At 32.7% G+C, this 22,723-nt stretch overlaps 1 protein-coding gene across 1 annotated transcript; it reads left to right on the plus strand.

The window, feature by feature from the left end:
• Positions 1 to 228: 228 nt before the first annotated feature.
• LOC105346465 (polycystin-1-like protein 1) lies at positions 229 to 22,022 on the plus strand. The gene is made up of 23 exons (XM_034480138.2): positions 229 to 1,683; positions 1,940 to 2,161; positions 2,255 to 2,424; positions 2,710 to 2,892; positions 8,576 to 8,722; positions 9,289 to 9,413; positions 9,834 to 9,962; positions 10,677 to 10,775; positions 11,118 to 11,270; positions 11,369 to 11,477; positions 11,906 to 12,162; positions 12,238 to 12,465; positions 12,623 to 13,064; positions 14,942 to 15,135; positions 16,137 to 16,358; positions 16,528 to 16,698; positions 17,380 to 17,540; positions 17,702 to 18,537; positions 18,708 to 18,946; positions 19,088 to 19,262; positions 19,397 to 20,647; positions 21,142 to 21,239; positions 21,320 to 22,022. The coding sequence occupies exons 1-23, from the start codon at positions 1,520 to 1,522 to the stop codon at positions 21,536 to 21,538; spliced, it is 5,994 nt and encodes a 1,997-aa protein (XP_034336029.2). The 5' UTR covers positions 229 to 1,519; the 3' UTR covers positions 21,539 to 22,022.
• The last annotated feature ends 701 nt before the right edge of the window (positions 22,023 to 22,723 follow it).

Consider the following 22,723-nt stretch of genomic DNA (forward strand, 5'->3'; position numbering starts at 1 on the left):
GATATCCAATGGAAGTTTAGCCGTCAATAAATTTGCTAACAAAATTCCTATTCCAGATGGAAAGGCAACCTTCACTTTATCTTACTCATCAACAAACCACGATCCCTCTAATGTTCGATGTATATTTGATTACGGAGATAACAATGAAACCCTCGCTGTAAACTTAACAAATAGTCAATCAATTCAACGCATTCACTTTTACAGGACAGCGGGACAAATGAATGTGGTATTTACGTGCACAAATGATTTGTCTCATCAAGTCGTAAAAACAGTTGTTAACCTCGAAACTTATAAGCTATCTGAGATTTCTTTTCAATATAAAAATCCAGTTCCCATGAGTATGAAGTTAGAGCAAGTAATTCCAACTTTAGAATACAACCATTATTTTAAATCAGTAACAATTCAAAAAAAGGTGACTTTTACCATTTTTATAAACAAATTTCCAAACTTACCTTCTGGAATATCAGTGTTTTGGGATTTTGATGACGGAACTCCTCTTAAACATTTTGAGCTTGTGTCACCGACTGTAACGCACACATTTGCAGGCAAACGTGGAACTTATAACATGGTTATCAAGATGAATAACAGTGATAGTGAGTACACAGTTTACAAAAATATAACATTAGGAGTTATTAAACTAACGTGCAATACTACAAAGTTTGATTTAAGGTTTACCGACGTACAATTGAAAGCAGAGGGAATTTCTGGTGATCCATTTTATTTTTTTAATGTAAATTCTGACATTAACACTTTTGTCTCAAAAGAAACATATGAAGTGAACCAAAATATGAATGGCACGACATACACCTTCAGGTATGCAAAATTTGGGCTCTACATTCCGTCTGTCTATGGAATACACCTTGACAACGAGAGAGAGACAGTATATCTTGATGAACCACTTATAGCAGACCTCTCTGTGGAAGATGTCTTCGGTGTAAGTGTTCAACCAATGCAAATACCACTTCCTCCGGGAAACGCTTCTATTTACGTGATTTCATCTTCGACTACCACAAGGCCATTTGTTACTTGCGAAATGAAACCTGGGGATGCAGTTGACCGCGACATCGTTTTCACTAAGAGACAAAATGTATCATCTACTGAACCAATGGTATTTAGTTATGCGTATAAAAGCCTTGGGACGAATTTTGTTGCCATTAAGTGTTCAAACCACATATCTGTCAAAACAATGGAAAAAACTGCAACGACTGTTAATAGCTGTTTTGATACTCGCGGCATATTTGATCGTCAGTATTCAATACCAACAAATCCAATGAAAGTCTTCTCTGCAAATGATCTATACATTTCAAATCGAATGGAAATTTTTTGTAAAGACAATATTAAGTTTTATTGGAAACTGTTTCAAACTAATAACACGGAAGAATTCGGTTTACCGATTGACTATGAAAACCCAATTCAAGAAGGTCAAGGTAGAATGCTAATAAGGAGAAATACGCTAAGGGAAGGTTTAATTTTCTTACATCTCAATGTGACACTAAGTACCACTTAGTTTCCGGAATACATGTATATTCAATTTCATAGCTCGCATCCTTTTGCTTACATAGTGGGTGGTGGTTACGTCATTGGGTTAAAAAATATGACGTTTGACGCTTTGTCTGAATCACGAGTTACTTACCTAGACCTTGGTATCAAGGGGAATCTCACCTTTACCTGGAAATGTAAAAGGTACTTATAAAGAAGTAGATACATGTATAATATCAATCTATTTTGTGTACATTTGACAATAGTATTCTAAGTGAATTGTATCTATTTAAGTTGTCAAAGTTACCAATATTTTTTAATCAAGGAAAAAGGATATATTTTTTTTCCATATATCTATATTATTATTTAGACAAAGACTGATTGTTGTATTTGGTTACTTTTATAAAGTTTATCACCTCCTCAAATAGAAATACAATATTTACTATTCAATGAATTCTAGATTTTCACGTGCATATATGAGTGTGGCTGAAATTCGCATCGATGAAACACCACTAGACAACTGTTCCGTTAAGGAACTGTCACGTGGTATTGTTCAACTGAGTTCCGTGATGTCAACTGACTTAGATTATGCTGTTACGGTGACAGTACACGAGGGATCCTTAGAAAGAACCTTTACGCAGATTGCATCAATTACAGAAACAGGACCATCATTAGCTATAAAGTACATTTCAATTAAGTAATGAAACTTCCTTCATTCATTCATAATTATTACAAGTTGTTTTTATCTTTCCCATTTTTGTATTCTATTTCACAGCTGTAGCTTAAATTGTAATGACAAAGTCGCTGTGTCGTCCAAACTGGCTCTTGTTGCTTGGTGCCAGTCTTGTGTACCAGGAGATGACGTTAAATATGATTGGCATTTATGGGAAAATCTAAATGGAAGATATGAACGGGTTCTAATGTCAACAGAAAATCAAGAAAACGGTGAAAATTTAGTACAATACATACTGTGGTTTTATTAAAATTCAAGGGTATCAATTTTCGTGAATAAATTGAAAATCATTTCAAAGATACAATAATGCGTGTTAACAACGAAATCCACAAAAATTAGTATTCAATGAGTATTGACGAAACAACGATGTAAGTTATGCTATGTAAATTGTATCATAATATTATATTAGGATATTAGATATAAAAAATGTTAAATTCCCGTGTTCGTTTCACATGTTTAATACAAAATGTTACATAAAAGTATGTTTCTTTTTTTAGATACTACATGCAACAGCCAAGCTTTTAATGTGCCTAGTTTTGTTTTACAATCTGGTAAATCGTATGTTGTGACACTGTTTGTCACAATTGCCAACCATACAAAACATGAAAGGAAAATCTACAGAAAAATACAAACCAACACACCACCTACCGATGGAGTATGTTCGGTCTCAAAAGATACAGGTAAGGTCAGCTTAAAACGGGAAACATTATAAATAATTATATTTTACCTGAATTATTTACGTTGCTCTCTACTTTCTATGAGTTGACAAAACAATACAATGTTAAAAAAAAATATTCGTTTCATTATCTGTCATATACATGTATCTGTGTCTATATGACATTTCAGTTTAATGTTTTATAAAGACAGAAGAACATTTTAGATAAAAGTGGACTACTTTATCCTGAAAAAGAAAGACAACAGCGTACGTTTTCTGGTCCAGAAAATGTTTTATACTGATACAATAAGCATTTTGATAGCCGAGCTACCCTTTTAGTTTCCACTCAATGTTAAAAAATAATTGTTTTCTTTCTGCGTCTAAATGACATTTCATATAAATGTTTTATAAAGACAGACGAAAGTTTTAAGTGGGGAGAATAATTACGGTGAACAGAAAAACAACAGTGTAGCAGTGCCCATTAAACATTATTAATTTCATTGAAGCATTATGATAGCCCAGTTACCTATTGAATTGCTCATTTTTTCTACAATCCTCCTTATCACTAGAACACCTTGTTTTATACATGTACCCCTTTAATAAATAAAAGGTCTGTTAACAGTTTGCCTTGCTTTGTCACATATTTGTGGTATTTAGGAGGGCAAGATGGTGGTGGCCAATTTTAGACTATTTAAATCTCTTCAAAAAAAGTTCGGTGTAAAGAGAAAGGAAAATGATCAATTTTAAAACTAAAGTGTTCGGATCAATTCTTTATTAAATCTTATTATATGGCAAGAAAATATCTCATGTAAAAGTTGAAGGCACTTGTAATAGTTTATATGTTGACCCCCCAGTATCCTAAACAATCAGTTTGTAACTCTCAAAAATATTATTGATAATGGCATGTTATTCTGTCAGGCAACAAGGATAAAGATGAGGGAAATCCCGATTTTTGATTAATCACAACTAAGATTTAAACGAACAATCATGAAAATGGGCCTGAAAAAATTTACAGATATAAAACTAAAAAGAACATACTTGGCGGAGAACGGGTGGAAGAAGATCTATAACAGGCATGAGAAAACTCCCACCCTCCAATTCAAGGATGTAGAAGGCAGAAGAAGCAGATTGACACACCGCGCGGCCGGACTTTTTATATTTTGACTGGACAATATCTGCCTTTTCTATAACATTTAATCAAATAATTATTACAATACATCAGAACACAGTATTTTAAACGCTAAGCTTCAAGGAGGCCAGGACACTAAAAAATTACCATAAAAAATTTGAGTAGACTTAAATTTATTAATGGAAAAACGATTTTTAGAGCAAATGTTTATCTTTTTTCCTTACGTGAAAGAAATTATAAATATCTATTATCTAAGATATTGCAAGTAAACACAGAAAGTATTTATTAATATTTACTTGGAGTTAAAGGGCATTGCTTATCAGCAAAACATATATCAAATTACTTACAAAGCAAATAATTAATTTTGGCTGCATTCAAACAACAAGGCCAAAAGGCACAACTGTATCATCAAACATTCAACATATCAAATAAGTGACTATGGTTGTAAAAGATACAGACTCAAGGTGAAAGTTCAACACATCAAATCATTCAAGCAAATCAAATCATTCAAGCAAATCAAATCTCAAATCCATGTGACAATGACCCTTGGAGGTCCAAAGATCAAAGTCGAAGTTTCAATTATCATGGAAAAGTAGTTCAATACGCCATAGAATCCAACCTAGAGTGGTTTCTAAGAACACTCATAATTGGGGTCTCCGTCACCACGAGGTGGGGCTTAGAGCGGCATCCGTTAAGCCGTGTCTCGCCATGGGGAATTTAGAGGTAATATGATTGCAAATCGATCGAGATTTTGTGGTTCATAATCTTTTCAAGCCCACCTTGAATGGTGTTAAAAAATATTTGGTTGCCCTGATAAGGCTAGTTGACCCCATCCCTTTGAAAAAATTGGGGATGCTTCGAGATGTCTAGATGTTGGATTACTGAAATCTTCAAAGACCTTTTTCACCATGAAGGAATATATACGTTTCTTTTGTCTTTCCATGGCCACTGCATTGTAAAAATAGCACTATGTACGTCTGGGCAAAATGAGGGATCGATGAAGTGTACATGTGGAAACTCACTTGTTAGATCCCGAAGTAATTTTATAATTGCTAACATAATTTTTCTTACAGAAGTTTTGCTACGATCATTGCCCCCAAAATGGATAGATATTATTTTGGCTACAAGCTACATCAAGCTACTTGCTTCAGTAGCTCTAATTTCTAAAAAGCGTTGAGCAATTTCTTTCCACTATAATGTTGCCACCATAAAGTGATTTTGTTTCTCAAGATTAAGATTAGACCCACAAGGTCGGAGCAAATGCTCTCTCTAGATAATTGATTACCCAAACATCCAAACAATCGGATAATTTGAAAGAATTTTTAAATTAAATATATATTTAGAATACATATGTACGCTTTGTAACAATTTGACATCTTCCTAAAGTCTGAATGATGTCGGATGAAAAACATATCATTGTCAAATCAGTGCTCACCCCAATCTTAAAAGAATGTGACTTGTAAACGGTTGTATCAAGATGGAGGACAGATATTGCCTTGGTCAATACTAACGAAAATTGGTGTCTTGTTACTTGTTAATAACAAAACAATGGGTCTGTATAATGTTGTAATGTCAATAATAATATTGTGAGCGCGTATGCTTTGTATATACAGATTGTTTTCCTTACCCGTTTAGTCGGGTTTAAAAACATGTTACTTGCAAAAGTAAAAAATTAATTTGCTTCGTCGATATGGAGATGTTCCCTCATCAACAACCTCTTATTCTGTTTTGGGGTTACTGTCACTTGGTAATCTAACGTCTTGGGTGTGTTTGATGCGCTTTAAACCTTACAACAGCTTAGATACAAAAAATTGGTCTGTTGGGTCTTGGAAACCTTAAAGTTTTGTAAGATGTGATTAGATTGATAAGTAAGATTGTTCTGTTCCATGAGAAAGGCATTCAACTGAATAGTTAACTACACACTCTGAGGATGGGCCAAGGAGATTTTAATTCGTATTGCATACAAAATGCTGGAAGGAGCTGGGGATCGGCAATGGTTTGGTCTGTGCTGGGGTTCAGTCTGCCTGAAAAGTTGCCACTATTTACGAAATATTGAATCAGCAATTGCATCATGATTTGTAGGCGTAGGTATGTGAACTGCACTAAAACAAATACTGTTTAACATACAATTGATAATGAAAGGCCGTAGCAATAACATAACTCTCTGAGACTTGGAGGTTTGCCTGTTGAGAATAAGTGCCTGACTATCACTGTGAAACACCACTTTTTTGTTTTTTAACTTAGCACCCTAAAGACATACATGCATAACCAACACAACAGGGATCAACTACAAAGATGTCATGTCTTAAAGGATGTTTGACCTATCAGAACCTGCAGGCCAAGAAAAATAATACCACTCGCCTTGACAAAAATGTCCCACATTCAAGATCCTGAGCCCCTGCTCTATCTGTATTCAGATCTAGGACTAAGTTAGACCACTCAGCCTCATAGGAATACACTTTGCCATTACATTTTTGCAAACATTTAAGCCATATCTGCATATCTTCCTTCGTTTCATGTCTTGCTTTAGCCTGATATAACGGTGCGGTTGAAGTATGCCAATGGGGCAATTTATTTCAATCCTAGGAATGTGAGATTATGTGTTGAACAAGTAGATTTATCCTCTACCAATGAAACCCTTAACACTTAACTCATAAGTAATTTTTTTGAATGAGTCTGATAACTTTAATTTAACAAGTGTCATAATCTTTCCCAGCAAAATGATTATCAAATAATGATTAATGGTAGAAAGGCCTGTATTCTGTTTAATTGTCCACAAAAAAAAGTAGACAACTCTTCAAAAACATTGCATGATACCAAACAACTCATGGGGAGACACTTGTCTATGTAATAATTTATTTCCAGCGATTTTAATTCTGAAGAGCTCAAAATCCGCTGGATTTATTGGTTACATCCGAAAGGTCCATCTTACCAATACATGCCCCTGTGCCTTGTTTTGTTAAGATTTGGACAACTAAATCGAATGATGGGTAGTGTACTGTACGCTCTACTTGATGAATGAATAGGTTAACACTATTTCCCTCTAGAATGACAGGTGTGTGTAATGAGACGCCAACCTGATTTGTCACTTTAGGAACAATTCATATTGTTGATACGCTTACACAAGAGATAGGAATTTTTTTTATATACGTGGATGTTTGTTGATGTGCCAAAACTAAATTGGAACATGCTAAATGGGTTCTTGGACCAGAGTAATGCAGTCGAAATACAACTGAAAACCTGATAGAATTTCATTTCCTACGGACCTGTTTGGATATTTGACCAAGTATTTGTTTTAACACAGATTTATTGATTGCGGTTTTCCCTAGCTCCCATATATTTTGGGATTACTCGGTTGTTAAATTTTTGGGACGGTTTTTGTTGTCTCTATTGTTGTTGTGGTTGAAACCAATGATTGTAGTTGGTTGATTTGTTTGTGGTACTTGCACCATTGTTGTTGGTATAACGGAGTGGTTGGGATAACTAACAACCGATCATCATAATGTCCATCGTTGTCTGTTTGATTCCAGCTAACTAAGATGTGCATGCCAGCACAGCAATAGCAAGTGTGTGAGTACTAACAATGAGTCCTTGTGCAAATTCCTTTAAAGTTATAATTGAAACACTTGTACGCAGGTGTAGTTGATTGTGTGTAATGAGATAGGGATTGATCTATCATAGTCATATATATGAGCCACAACTCTAAAACAATCCCCACAAGAGCTGGCTGGATTAATGGCTTTGTAAAGTGTTAACTGTTCGTCATGTTCATACCAACAATGTGCCCACTTGCGGCCATTAATCTTACGGTATGAATATACTTTTGTAATTCAGCAGACTTGGAAAGGTTTGCAGTCAAATTTATAGATGCAAAATGCAAAAATATGCATAGAAACTGTCCATTTTCAAAAAAACAATTTTTTTATTCAGTTTCCTTTGTAAAAATCTCCCCTGCACTTCTAAGGAGGCGATTCTTGTTACTTGTGGTAAAAAAGGTAAAGTTCAATAAATTTGACTTGAACAGTTATAAATAGATTGTATCATAAGATCAGTTATATATTATTACCTTCTCCTGGATACTGGGGGCTTAAAAGTGGGAACTGCTGAAGAGCCTGTGGAGGTGGCTGAGTCTCCTAAAGAGGTGGTTGAAATAACTTAGTAGTTGTACAACTGGTTGAGGCAGTTGCTTATGAAGGTTTCGGGTGACCATTTACGTTCATCTACACTTCTAGGATGTTGAAATAGGAAAAATTATGCCCAGCATGTATAATATAACTAAGGTAAAGTTAAGAGAAAAAAAATGTTTTTGTTGAAAACTTTGATTTTCTGGGGAAAATATTTGGTTTTAATAAAATGGCAAACCTCATTGTTGCAGTAGTAAGACGAAAGATGGGATTTGTATGCGCATGATTTAAATATACCCAAGGGAAGTAATTAATTCCCAGCATGAGGCGATATCAATATTTGCACGACTTTGATAACAGCGTCGTACATACGTAAGACATAAATGTAAAAAATAGAATAAAATTCTTTGTTTTACTTTGCACTAATTATGAATATTGTGGGTTTTTTTTCATAGATGCGGTTACTCTGATCAGCGTTAATTGCTCAAACTGGACTGACCCTGATGACAGTTTACAAACGTTTGTGTACCTGTATGAAACAGTAATACGCAGGAATTTGACGCATGGAATAGATGACATTGTCTCAATTGTTTATGAAGGAAGTATGTATGTTACATTCAGTTCGGATATCAGATATCAAATATAAGTCGTTATGAAAATAACATCAGATCCCGGGGCGAAAAAAGTTAGATGAGCTCTCTTTTGATCTCAGTCTCTCTTTCCACCAATATATTTCATGTGTAAAAGTGAGACTTATATCAAAGGTGGGCTCGACTAACTTTTATGACCCAGGGTATGTAACGTATGCAGAAAGAAACTACACTTGAAATAATAAAAACAATGCAACATTTCTCGGTATATCTATCATAAAGATCATGGATTTTTATAAAGTATCATAAAACAGCTGAATATTAATTTATTACCTTTTTCTCAAATTTTAAAGATTGCTTGATCTTCAATGCAATGATTATTTTTTTCCGTTTACACGTGAATGATCAGTGAATGTATAATATTTAATATTATTGCATTTAATATTTACCGCTGGTGTAAAAAATGTTGAACTTTTTTTCCACAAATATTCAAGATTCCTTATTTATGTACATTTCATCGTTTCGACAAGTTTTTTTTCTAGAGTGTTTCAGTGGCCTTGAAACTTTTGTTGATTTAGGTGAAAGCAGTATTGCAGATGTGCCTGTTCAGGCCGGGGATCCAGTTTTTGGTTACAATGTGACTGTCAGAGTTCGAATCTTTGATATTTATGGGGATTACGCAACCTTTGTGAAAAACATCACGGTCAGCAAAAGCATATTTCAAATCATTCTGTTTTAAGATACTGTGGAATCATTAGAATTTGTAGTGGCTCAATGTTCATGGTATTCATGGGTAGCCCTCCCCCAAGAGTTTAAATACTCAACAAAAACAGATTTAGAAAGAGTTATCTTTGTTACTGAAAATGAAAACCTATGAATCCACGAAATTACATACCTACGAATACACAAAAAACCGCAATCCGCAAAAATTTACCTCCACGAATTTTAATGATTCCTCAGTAAATAGTCTCCCTTATCTAAAACTCGTTTTTGTCGTCTTAAAATGTAGATAGATGACAGATTAAAACAAGAATTTTATAATTTATTTAAAGATGAATTCGGGTTGACTTTAATAAAAATATGCTATTTATTTATGTTACTTTACTAAAACTTGTTTTTGTAGGTGGTTTCAACTGAAGTATCTTCCGAGAGCTTTGATGAAAAGTTCAGTAAATATAACCTTTCTGGAAACGACATACAGACGCTTAATTTTATAGGAGCAGCGGCATCTTCTTTGAGGCAGCTTCCTTACGTATGTACTTTGCGCATTTAAACCTCTAAGAAATGTAAACAGAGTGGTTGGTTTTACAGCTATATATATTCTTATTTTGAATGCGCAAAAACAAAATTCACAACTTATCATAATGATTATTCTATGTTATCTCAGAGCAGTAAGTCTCGTAAGAGGGAAGGTCAAAGTGACCTTTCAACATGCAAATGAGAATAATCTATCTGAAATCCTACATAAATCATAGCAGGTGGACTTTGTCTATTACTGGCATAAAAAAAGAAACACGCTTGAACATCTGAAATACCTTTATGGAATACATCCGTTTAGTCATTGAGTGATCGAAATTATCAAGAGATGCCTTTGTCGATCGATTGATTTTAAAATTTTGCGAGAATGAATGGTACAGGGAAATATCAATTTATACAACTACAAAAACTTTCGTTATTTCAATTATCAGTAAGAAAGCTGTATTCATTTAGAATTTTAACTTTAATATGTTTATAGTTTCATGTTTTAAATTTAGTGAATGTGATTTCATAAATTGCCCATTTTTGACAATCATTAATAAAAAAAATAATAATTCCAACTTTTATGTAAATAGATAAGTATAAATGGATAAATCATCTAATCATTAATATCCTTAAAATATCGGAGAGATGTAAAAAAATCTATAAATCTTTTTATTTACGTAAAATATTTATATTTTGTCGTCTGTTGTACCATTTAATGTTACAGACTGATTCAACTACAAAAGAAGAAGATGTCTTCCGTGGAGTGGAGTCTATATATATTGACGATACAGATGGAGGACCTGAAATCATAAACTATCAACAAGTAATACATTGGCATATTTACTAATCTATTTCCGCTCTCTTAGAATATTTCTTCTAATTACTTCAAAACTGATAAATTTCGCATAAAATCAGATGACACTCAGTTGTATTGATTTTACACACAAAAACGAACATTTTTGCCATTCATCAGTGGATTCATACATTTAAAAAGAAGTGTACAGTCAAATGTAAATATAGTATTATATTCAAGAAAACTCTCACATACGATACAAATTCATGATAATTACTATACAATAAATTAACCATAATGAACAATTTTATAATACATTGTGATTTTAATTTTATTTATTATTTTATATTAACAATTAATATCTACCAACAGAGGGTATTAAAGCTAATCCGACTGGTAGAAAAGATCATCTCACCTGGTTGCAACAACACACACGGAAGATACAACTTAGCAGACATACAGACCATATACAGCACTCTTGATGCACTGACTCGTTACCAGCCTTACCTCACACTGGAAGCTGTGGTAGGGCCTTTTAAGACTTCGTATTTTTTGCTTGAAATGTCAGTTTTTTTTATCAATGCTGAATGTCAATAGATTTAAAATTGATTGCATTAATATAGAACACAACAACAGATATTCTGAAAACAGTTATTGGTTGTTTGGAAATTGAGACTGTTGATCGCCCTCTTTCAACAACAATGTTGGACAAATTAACATTATTAGCCAAGGGTAAGAGAGTTTTATTATCGATAATTTAAAGATACGAATTGTTGTCATATGTAAAAAAAAAAATATCGATAGTTTCTGTATTATGTGAGTACAGTTATAAGCATACATAGCCCGCCCTCATTTGCTACTTCTACAAAATGCTGACACATGACCTGAATATCAGATGTTTAGGTTTTTGTTATGCATCACACTTTTTCGTATCTTTATTAAAGTCTAACAAAGTTACCGATAGTCTAAACATGATATGGTAAGAAACAAACTACCATATGGATATACATTCTCTTCATATTTCGATATTGTCGATATTCATTTAGTATTGGAATAAAGATTTTGAATAAGGAACTGATTTTGATTATGGATAGTGTGCCGTGCCTCATGTAATTGTTAATGTGTTACATATATTGTTTTGAATATTTTATTTTTTGTAGTTTTCCACCGAGTACTGGATAATACATTGAACAAAATGCTACCAGAAAAACTTCAAAATTTAGATGAGGAACTCTCAGAAGAAGACATTAGATCAACCATCATTGTACAAACTACTCGATTTTTGCAAGAGACATTTTTATTGAAAAAAACGCAAGGAAACGTAACTTTAGACCATCACCTTATGAATTTACGAGCCTCGTTTTTGTTTCAAATAAGGTCACATGAGCGATCCAAGCAGATTAAACAAAGAGAACTGGTAAGTCTTGTGATATTTCGAATTTGGAGTAAATAATTGTATTCCATTAATACCAATCTTTTTTCAACGTTTTAGGCACAAAGAAACATTCCTTGCATTAAAAACATTTTGTCTGTCTTCAATAAAATTATGGAGAATACAATCGCTCTTGGAGAGCGATTATTCCTTAATGGTCTTCATGTGCTTGAAATAATGATTCGAAAAGTATCAGGCAACAATCTATCAAACACCAACGATCCATTTTTTGCTGGACTGTATCAAAGAAATAATTCCGAACATCACTATTCCTACTTGACAATATCGGTATGGTATTTAATTCAAAGCAGGTTTCTTCTGTGGAAAATGCAAAATGAATTATAGGCTCCATATGAGTCTGCGTGTGTTTGTTTATGAAAAATACTATGAGAGAAGTAATATTGATTTGACGATACATATGCTCCATTTTGAATTTTTTTTTCAGATTGCAAATTTTTTAAGGAACCCCTATATTTACGCGGAAAATGCATCAGTGGCCACGTCGTCCGTACCTGTCATAAAAATACCGCAAAACGTATCAGTGGATTCTAATGTCCCAAATATCGGCAAACCTGTGTATAAGAGATACATTCCTTTAATGAACCCAGCATATTCAGAGAAAATGATTTATTTCACATTTGATTTAATTAATGATGAGGATGCTAGTATTATCTACATCAAACCTGATGGATTTGATAAAACTAGCCAAAGAAACATGACATTGTATTCTTTCTTCTTTAGTTCTAAAACTTTTCCAAAAGCTACAAATTTTGATTATTTAAAAGTCTTGGGAGTCAGAGATTGGACCGATTATGGTTTTAAAGTTTTTTTACCAGGAGGTATTTGTCGGAAAGGGAACTGCTTTCTTGGAATACAACCACATGCAGGTATTATTTCTCTTGTAAAACTGTTTGTATTTCGAGGGTAAAACTACATAAAAGAATAAAAGTTTAAAAGAATATTGTTACGATTTTAGCTGAGATATTTTTAAAAAATTAATTTTTGTTTTTAAATTTTTACAGGTATATTGCTTTAATAAAGAACACCAAGAGCTAATTTTGAATGTCAGTTGACAATTTGTCAGAAATAGATCTTTAATTCTTTTTTTTTTCAAAACAAAGCTCGTGCCATGTTTTTGTTTACATTGGTTAAATTAATTTGTGAAAATTATGTTTTATACAAATTTGTTTTGCTAGTTTGCTATGACAACAAATGAAAAATTTCTATTGTTTCTACTCAATTTTGTATTAAACGAGATGCCTTTATTTGCTACCCAATACGGTAAGTAAAGTCTTAACAAGGGCAACGCTAAGCGGAGCATCCCCTCACGACATGACTTGTTGTAGGGGGAAATGCATTCTTTAGGAAAATACATGAAAATATTAATTAGATCAAAATAAATATGACACAAGTATTTTTAAAACCACTTTGAATTCATAATAACTATTTTATCCCAATCCCATAGCTTTGTGGTGTATAAATTGGGGGAGGGTAGTTACATTTACGTGGTTGCACAGTTTTCCTATTCATAGCAGAAACTCAACACACATGCATTAGAGTTTAATAATTTAGTGACAGCCATTTTTATATAAGCATACATAAACGATCCATATACATTGTGAAGAATAGCTGAACACCCAGCGATCAGTAGTCTGCTCTGATGGACGCTTGTCGTATGTCAACCCATAGTAGTAGATATGCAGCAATTATTAATATACAACAATTTTCCGGTGATGAATGTGCGATATCTGTCAAAGTGTTTTCTGAATTTTGGACTAGTTCTATTGTAAGCAATACGGAAAATGTTGTCCATAAATCGACTGCTTGTTTCGATGTTTTTTGAATGACTTTAATCTCTTGCCCGCTTCAACTTTTAATTATGGGCAATCTTCTCACCCTCCAATACTACAAAATTAAACGTTTGGGTTTTTTTACCTTTACTAGATTTAAATCCCAAAAATGTCAAATTGTTGATTTGAACTGTATACGGTAGCGATTTATTTCAAGTCGTACATAAAATTACCGGAAATGTCTATTGTCAAGTCGTACATAAAATTCCTGTTTTAACTTCTTTTTTTACGATAACTTAAAAAATATTGAATCAATTGACTTGAAAATCTATAGGATTTGTCCTTTTACCATGCCAAAGAAGTGTTATGAGTATTCATGTGAGGGTTATCTTGGAATTTTGCTAAGAGCTGACAATGGACTCACATACATACTTACATACATACACACATACACACACACAGCACGCACTCACACACACACGCACACTCACGCACAGTCAGGTATTGAGATTTTTGTTAAATCTTTACTCGATCACAATTCTTCTGTTTTGTTGTATTTAAGAAATGTAAACATGACATTTGAATATTAATCACACTTGTAGATTGTAATCATATATATTCATTTTGATTTTATGATATAATAGATAAAAAAGTTTATAATAAAATGTTTTGTAAATATGATTTAGCACTATAACTCGAGAGAAATACAAAATCTGTTCAACTTAGTATCAAAATATTGTCTTTTTAAACAAGCAAAGATTACAAAAGATGAAAATTCTTTAAATGAAACAATCTGTAACAGTGACCCACATCTCATGAACAGAGAAAAGCATGTCTTAAAGGATGCAGATATTAGATTTTTAATTTACAAACATTCATTTCAATACAACAACAGTATCACATATTAATGTTAATATCTATGTCTATGAAGCGATCGATCATAAATCCTTATCCTTTTGTTTGCATCTTTCCAGGGTCCAGCTCCGTTAAAAATTTGTTATCAAGAAAAAAACGAGCAGTAAGTAATACCACAACTGAGGAACCATTTGGGAATGCGACATCTCTGGAGTTCATGCCAGTTGAGGCAAACTTTAGCTTAATATTCACAACCACGGGGTGTCGTACATGGACTGATGATAACAATTCATGGACTATGGAGGGTTGCACGGTAAATTTTGTATTCAGATTGCATTTAAGCACATATAGTAGCAGCACAAATGTAAAAGTAAGAAAGAAAGAAAAAACTATTAACGCCAGAGTGAAGGTAAGGTACATGTATGTTAGCCATCAAAATATTGATTTTTGGTCAAAAGTAAATACAAAATCTATTAAAATACAAGATATATAGTATCCAGAACACGGGTGTATAATTAGTTTGAGCCTTTATCTTTTATGGCTGTAGGTAAGAAGACAAGCGTGTAGCGGTGTATATACAATATATTAATCTATGACTACATTTATTTATTACTTAATGTTGTAAATTTGCAAATATAGCAATCTGAATTTTATGATTCCGTGGTAAACCACTGCCAATATATTCCCTCTCGAAACTCGCTAAGAGAGTCGGGAAGATATAGAACGTGGCTGCGGACGATACTGGATAGTCTTCGAAATGCGCACTTTGAACTACAAAATGACCAGTTTCATAACTTCTTCAAATTTCTCTAACACGGACTGTCAATATAATTCCTTTCCAGAATTCCAATTTACGCAGGCGCAAATTAGGTTTCATTCGCACTTAATTATTCAGCGAGCGGACCGACTAATTCTTAGATCATTCCTTTATAAATTCAAAAGGGATGTGCGGCCATCTTGTACATTTAAGGATAAGAATGTAAACTTTTCTTGAACTGGCTTGTTTCTGCCCGAAACTGGCCAAACTGACTCATTTTGAAGATTTAAATATCTGAAAAATTATGAAGGAGTTTCATTGGTGTCCTCTCTACAACCATTTATTGAGAAAAAGTTTGAATTTTGCTCATTTAAGTGGCAACGTTTCCTCAAAATGGGTACCCTATTCTTAAAATGGGCCTTTTAAGAATACGACTTTTTCATCTTTTTCCACAAATATTAATTTGAATTGTTTGGTAACAGTAATCAAATTTATATGTTATTTTCGAATTTCAACTGTGTCAAACAATTTAAGTTTAATCAATACTATGTTTCTAGGTACTTCCAATGAGTGATTTAAACTACACAGTCTGTCGATGTACAGGAAACACGTTCTCTTCCTCGTTCTATATTCCTCCAAATGTCATCAATTTTCTGACGGTGTGGGGGAAATTTGACGCATCGAACGCGTCCGTGTATGGAACACTAATAGGCGTCTTTATAATCTACCTGGTGGCAGTAATCTTTCTTAGAAGACAAGATAGAAAGGATGTAGATCAGGTTTATTAATCTGAATAAAATATCATTTAAAATGTGACTTGTAATTTGTGCATGTATATGTTTGCACAACTGAGATTGGCTTAACCCCCCTTAAACATATCGAAATCTTAACTTGTTCATATATTAGATAAGATCACTAAAACAAACGAATTATTTCTACATTCTACAGTGGGCAGTGACGTTTCTCTCTGACCATACTACATCACATGTGTACTTCTATCTGATAAGCGTTCATACTGGATTACGGAGAGATGCTGGCACAAAATCAAACGTACAGTTTATTGTAACAGGAGACCTTTGTGATTCTGGAATTCGTGTTTTAAAAGACAGAAAGACAAAGGTATTTGCTTTTACAAAACAAACATTTTCTATTTTAAGCTGTCATGAACCGAATGTTCAAGTGAGCCTTTCGAATTTCTTGATATTCGTCGTTGGTCCGTCTGCCTGTCTCTTCGACTAACTTAATACATTTTACATTTGGCATATATAACAAAAATAAAAGGTAGAAACCTTTTATACAAGAAATATGTTTAAAAGAAATATATTATAATAAGGATGTTTTAGAAAATGCAATATCAATAACAATTGCGCAAAAATGCCCCCCAAAAATGCTAAAAAGTTGTGTCATGTTGAATTTCTTAACCTGTGTTACCCAGACCAGTGTATTATTGCCGGAAACATGACGTTTGACCGAGGACCTAGTAGAGTTTTAAAGTTTGGCAACAGCAAAAATATGATGGGGAATATTTCATTATAGAGATTTATGTGATATAATCAACGTCCTAATACATTATTGATTTTTCATTGTGCAACACAGACCTCCTTCACGTTATTTTCATTATAATTATTTTTTTTTAAGATTAATTTTATAAAAAAAACATTTAAATTAGTTTTGAACTAATATGATTTTATATTATTATAATACTTGAAGTTTTATTCAAATCTGATTTAGACGTTTTTTCATTACCTTAAAATAAATATATTTACATTTTATTTAAGTTATTTACATCTTTATTTTAAGGAATTCTCTACAACCAGTGTTAACAAGTTTTTCTTTGGAACAACGGAGCCTTTAGGAGATTTATTGTATTTAAGAATATGGCATGACAATTCAGGTCTACCTGGATATCAAAGTTGGTTTTTGGGCAAAGTAATAATCGACGATTTGCAAACCAAAAAGAGGTATTTAAAATACAGTATTAAAAGCTCATTATCATGTCGATTCTGAAAGCCGCTTTTTAAAGCAAAGACAGGAGGTATATTTAAAACAAGTGACATTTAAAGTGTTTGATAGCCGTTGTACTATCCAAATGATAATAGTTGCATGATGTTCTTGATTTCAGGTATTTCTTCTATTGTAACAAATGGCTGGCTATTGATGATGGAGATTGTACTCTTGATCGCATTATTCCAGTATCTGCTCCAAATCTTATTTCTCTTAAAAAACGTCTATCTGACGAAACACAGACTCAAATTCCGGAACACCATTTGTGGTTATCGCTGTTTTTCCGTCCACGACAAAGTAAATTTACGCGTGTTCAAAGAATCTCGTGCTTACTGGCTCTGTCATGTTTAACCATGATATCAAATGCCATGTTTTTTCGATCATCCTCAGAGAACCAAAATGTGGAGCAAGTGACGTTTGGATTTCTTCAAATTTCTTCATCAACACTATACGTGTCTTGTGTTGGAATTTTGATTTCAACTCTACCTGTTTTATTTGCTTCCCATGTGTTTAGACATATAAACAACAATATAAAAACAAAACAAAAATCTTCTAAATCTAAACATATCAACAGACCTTATAAGAGTAATGATATCTCAGTTTCTCTGTCCGACGTTGATACCGATGTTTTTCAACAAGAAGACGACAAATTTCCTCACTGGATATACTACTTGGCATGGATAATTTTAACAATGTCTGTTTTATCATCCTGTTTCTTCTTAATCCTATACAGCATGGAATGGGGCAGTACTAAATCAGAAGAATGGCTTTCTTCCTTTGTTTTCTCTCTAGTAGAATCTTTAGTTGTGTTTGATCCGATGAAAGTACTTATAATAGTAATTTCTTTTTCAACTCTATTAACAAACTGGTACCAAGAGAGGGCACCCAATATTAATCTACAAAAATTAAGAAAAATGTCGATTTCAAAAGGATATAAAGAAACAAACATTTCAGGTAATAAGATATTAATACTACAATACACAATGTTTCTTTTCATCAAAATCCTATTTGTGCCAAGAGGTGTAAAATTTGATAGATAAATTAACAAAATGAAAAACAAAATTCAACAAGACCTGTTTTTATTACATATTTTTCTATGTGGTTTTTTAAAATTTATTTTAAAGATCTCACTAACTACGTGCTTCCAACGTATGATTTGATTTCCGAAGAGGAACGGGCAGACTTGAAGAAAATATGTCAAGAAAAATCAAAAGCCAAATCAGCTCTACGGAACATAATCTTTTTCACCCTTTACATCATTGCTATTTACTTGATTAGCTACTTTGAACGCGATAAAAGATCGTTTCATCTAAAACAAAATTTGGACAACTATTTAATGTTTGGGAAGGAAGGACCCTCGGCTGTAAGTTTATTTTATTGCAATTGAATTTTATTACTAACACACTATTTTGCCTACCAGTTTTTAATCGCTTTATTCTCCGAACAATCTGTTTAAGTTTTTATTATGAAGGTTTTTAATCAAATAATTTTGTGCTTGTTTTAGATTACAGATAAAAAAAGCTTTTATACATGGCTGAATGAAACCTTCATCCCAACGTATTATCCAGTCAATAATTACGCAAGTAAACCCTTGACGGTTGTAGATCGTCAATGGTTTCAAGATATGGCGAGTATTCGTGTTGGACCTGCCCGGCTGCGACAAGTTCGAATGAAGTCAGGTACAGTTAACAAAACAAAATGAAATCACATAATATTTCAAAGATACTATTTATTTTAACATTAATCCACCATACTCAATTTGAAAACTACCTTAAGTTAACATGGAAACTGCTATAATTATTTTCAATTTTAGGTAGTTGTAAATATTCAAAGTTGGTTGGGACCTACCCATGCATAGAGACGTATTCCGAACTTAATGAAGACCAGAGTTTGTATTGCTTGGAATGGAAATCCTATAATGAAAGCATTTGTGGAACCAATGATTATAAAAATCGTTTTTATACAGCCGATTCTTGGAAATACACTAAAGCTAGTGACATATGGGGAATATCAAGAATGGGAGAGTACAATACATACAGCGGGGGTGGATATATTTTAAAGTTTGTAAAGAATAGAGCAAATGCTTACTTACTTTTGAAAGAGCTCGTTGAACATGATTGGATTGACCGGAAAACACGTGCTGTTTTTTTAGAGTTCACAATGTACAATCCAAACGTGAACCTTTTTCATTATGCAATGCTACTTACAGAGTTTCCCGAGGTTGGAGGTGTTGTTACTTGGACAGACATTCAAGCATTTAAGCCGATATTGAACTTTTCTTCCCTTGGATTTGGACTGGTTATGGCGTATATAATAGTACTGTGTTACTATATTTTCCTGCTTTTTAAAATTCTTTGGAACTGTTCAAAGTTTGGTTGCATCACATATTTTAAAGAGCCTTGGAACGTTGTAGATTGCATAAGTACATGTTTGGCATATTCCTGTTTCGTGATAATTGTAGTTAAAATGAAATACACGAGTACAGCTATGAACATGTTCTATGAAGACAAATTGACTGGTGCCAATCGATTCATAAACTATGGTCACATTGTTATTTGGGATAACGCGTTGAATATTTTCTTCGCTGTTCTTGTTTTTGTATCAACAATACAAATATTGAAAATTCTAGGATACAATAAACGGTTTACTGAAATTCTAGCAGTAATTACAAATGCAAGAAAGGATTTGCTCTCTTTTGGAGTTCTTTTGGCGATTTTACTAATTGCATTTGTATTCTTAGCTTATTTACTTTTTGGATCAAGGCTGGAAAACTACAAGTCTATATACATCACATGCGGGAGTCTAGCCAACACGTTTATTGGCAAAAACAAACTTGATCCTTTAGTAATTGCCTCGCCGTTGACAGCCCAATTCTTTTACATGACGTATATATTTTTTGTCATCATGTTCATGTTAACAATTTTCTTGTCGATCCTGAATAACAGTATTTCAGCAGTTCGAGCGGACACGGCAATGACTTTAGACTCTCTGGGAATCTTGTACATCGTGAAAGATGTATTCAGACGTTTACATGAGAAATTCCTCAAATTTAAAAAATATGAGAGTGAGTTAAAATTTCTAAACTGACTTAAATATTGTGTAATAGGTTTAGGAAGGATTTGCTATAAAATAAACAATTTCTAGTCGTTATTGTCCAGAAAACAAAACCAATACCCACGATACTAAAAAGAATGCATATAGTGCTCTTTTTGTGAAATATTAATTGAATAGTCATTGTGTGAATATAACAAATTACATCGTTGTCTTAGATATGTTTCAATCGGAAAAAGCATCCTTTTAATGAAAAATGTAATAATATCATCGGTATTAACAAAGAAAAAAAAATTAAATTATCGTTAAAATATTTTCATAACAGAGTGTAAATATATTTTGTTAGTATGTCTTTGAATTTAAAGTTTAATTTATTGTGTTACATTTTCTAACAATTTTCTAATACACAATCATGTTTCAAAAGTTTGCTTTATATAAAGTTTTATTATTATATTGATTTCAACAAAACTATATTTCTTAATTTAATATATCATTATCTTTAAATAGAATCTGAAGAGACCACAGTAAGAAAGGAGATCAATGCTGTCAACGTCATGACGTTAATTCGAGATATTGTCACCATTTATGGGATTAAAAAACTAGAGGTTCGTACGTCGTTTTAAGGAAAACATAAAAAAATATCAAATGTTTGTCATTAAACCCTGATCATATGATTTCATTTTAGCTAAAAGTGAAAAGCAACGACAACGTCGAAGAAAAATGCAAACAGAATTATTTCTCCTCTCTCAAACTTGATTCTTGTGACTGTCATGATCTAGTAAAAGAGAACAACGACGAAGAAATTTCCAACAACAAACACATCTCTCGATTCGATGCTGTATCCATCTCAAATATAGATGCTAAGTTACATGTTTCGGAGGATTCATGCAATGTGCACAAATGAAGAAATTGACGATGCTTTAGATACTATGGATCTGTATACCATGATTGCTACCACGTCATCATTCTAATTTTACTGCGATTGACATTTGAATATCCCTGTTGCACGTGAATTTCATATATTGAAGTTACGTTTTTTAAGATTATTTTCGTTTTTTCGATCATATGTATGTGTGGTGTTTGTATATAAACATTTTTGAGAAAAATTAATCAAGAGAAAAAACATTCGAATAATTTCAATACAGTAGTTATCAATTTTAGTTGAATCCAATTGAACAAAGTTTGTTGTGACATAAATCATTGGTGCTCTCATGTTACAATGTAAATACATCAATCATTGTCTTTATGATGACGCATGCAGAGCGTAATAGATGTAAACATTCAAACAGTTTAAAAACATTATGCATATTATATTGAAGTCTACGAACCTGATGTCCTAACAAAAGAATAGAGCAACGCGGATTTTGATCTGAGTCGATAGAATGCAAAAGACATGTTGATGTTGTACATGTAATATGTATAAATGTTTCTTAATAAACTCTTAATTTTTTCATTCTTATATATCTTATAAAATATTATTTAAGATAATAATGTGTCGTGATTTTAATGAAATTTAGGATCTCTCATGATTTGCGATGGTATATTATTTTTATTCCACGAGTTGTGTGATTTCTATCCCCGAGCCGTGTCGAGGGGATAGAAAAAACACAACGAGTTGGGTAAAAATCATATACCATCACAAATCATGAGAGATTCTTTTTATCACGTGTTTTTAACACAGATTTTGTTAATCTCAATTCTTTCTGTAAAAATTGTAATTGTGAGCCGCACAACACATTAAAACTGCAAGACGTCGACAACTTTACGCAAGAAAAAGAAGTTCTTTGAATTTAACAAACAAACATTTCATTTTCGAACAATTTTTTATGAATTCATTAAAAATAAATGAAACTACATTAAATGCTTCAAATTTAAAACTCAACTGTTTTCAACTGAATGAATTTTTTTTCTTTTTCATTCTACGTCAACCAACCGCATAAACCTACGTAATGCTTAATTATGACGTCATGTGGCGTAAGAACACATTGTGGAATATCAAAAATTTATTCCATGAGTGATATCCACCGTATATTGAGATAAACATGCGATAATGTATCTAAAAGTATTTGTTGTAATAAGCATGAATATA

The sequence above is a fragment of the Magallana gigas genome, chromosome 5 (assembly GCF_963853765.1).
Source record: "Magallana gigas chromosome 5, xbMagGiga1.1, whole genome shotgun sequence".
NCBI classification, from domain to species: Eukaryota; Metazoa; Mollusca; class Bivalvia; order Ostreida; family Ostreidae; genus Magallana; species Magallana gigas.

What these genes read in the sequence shown, in the direction of transcription:
- LOC105346465 (XM_034480138.2), top strand. Translation starts at nt 1,520, where the DNA reads ATGTATATTCAATTTCATAGCTCGCATCCTTTTGCTTACATAGTGGGT. An exon ending in ATTCCTACTTGACAATATCG is followed by an intron (nt 12,466 to 12,622) that starts GTATGGTATTTA and finishes TTTTTTTTTCAG; the next exon opens with ATTGCAAATTTTTTAAGGAA. An exon ending in GATTTGCAAACCAAAAAGAG is followed by an intron (nt 17,541 to 17,701) that starts GTATTTAAAATA and finishes TCTTGATTTCAG; the next exon opens with GTATTTCTTCTATTGTAACA.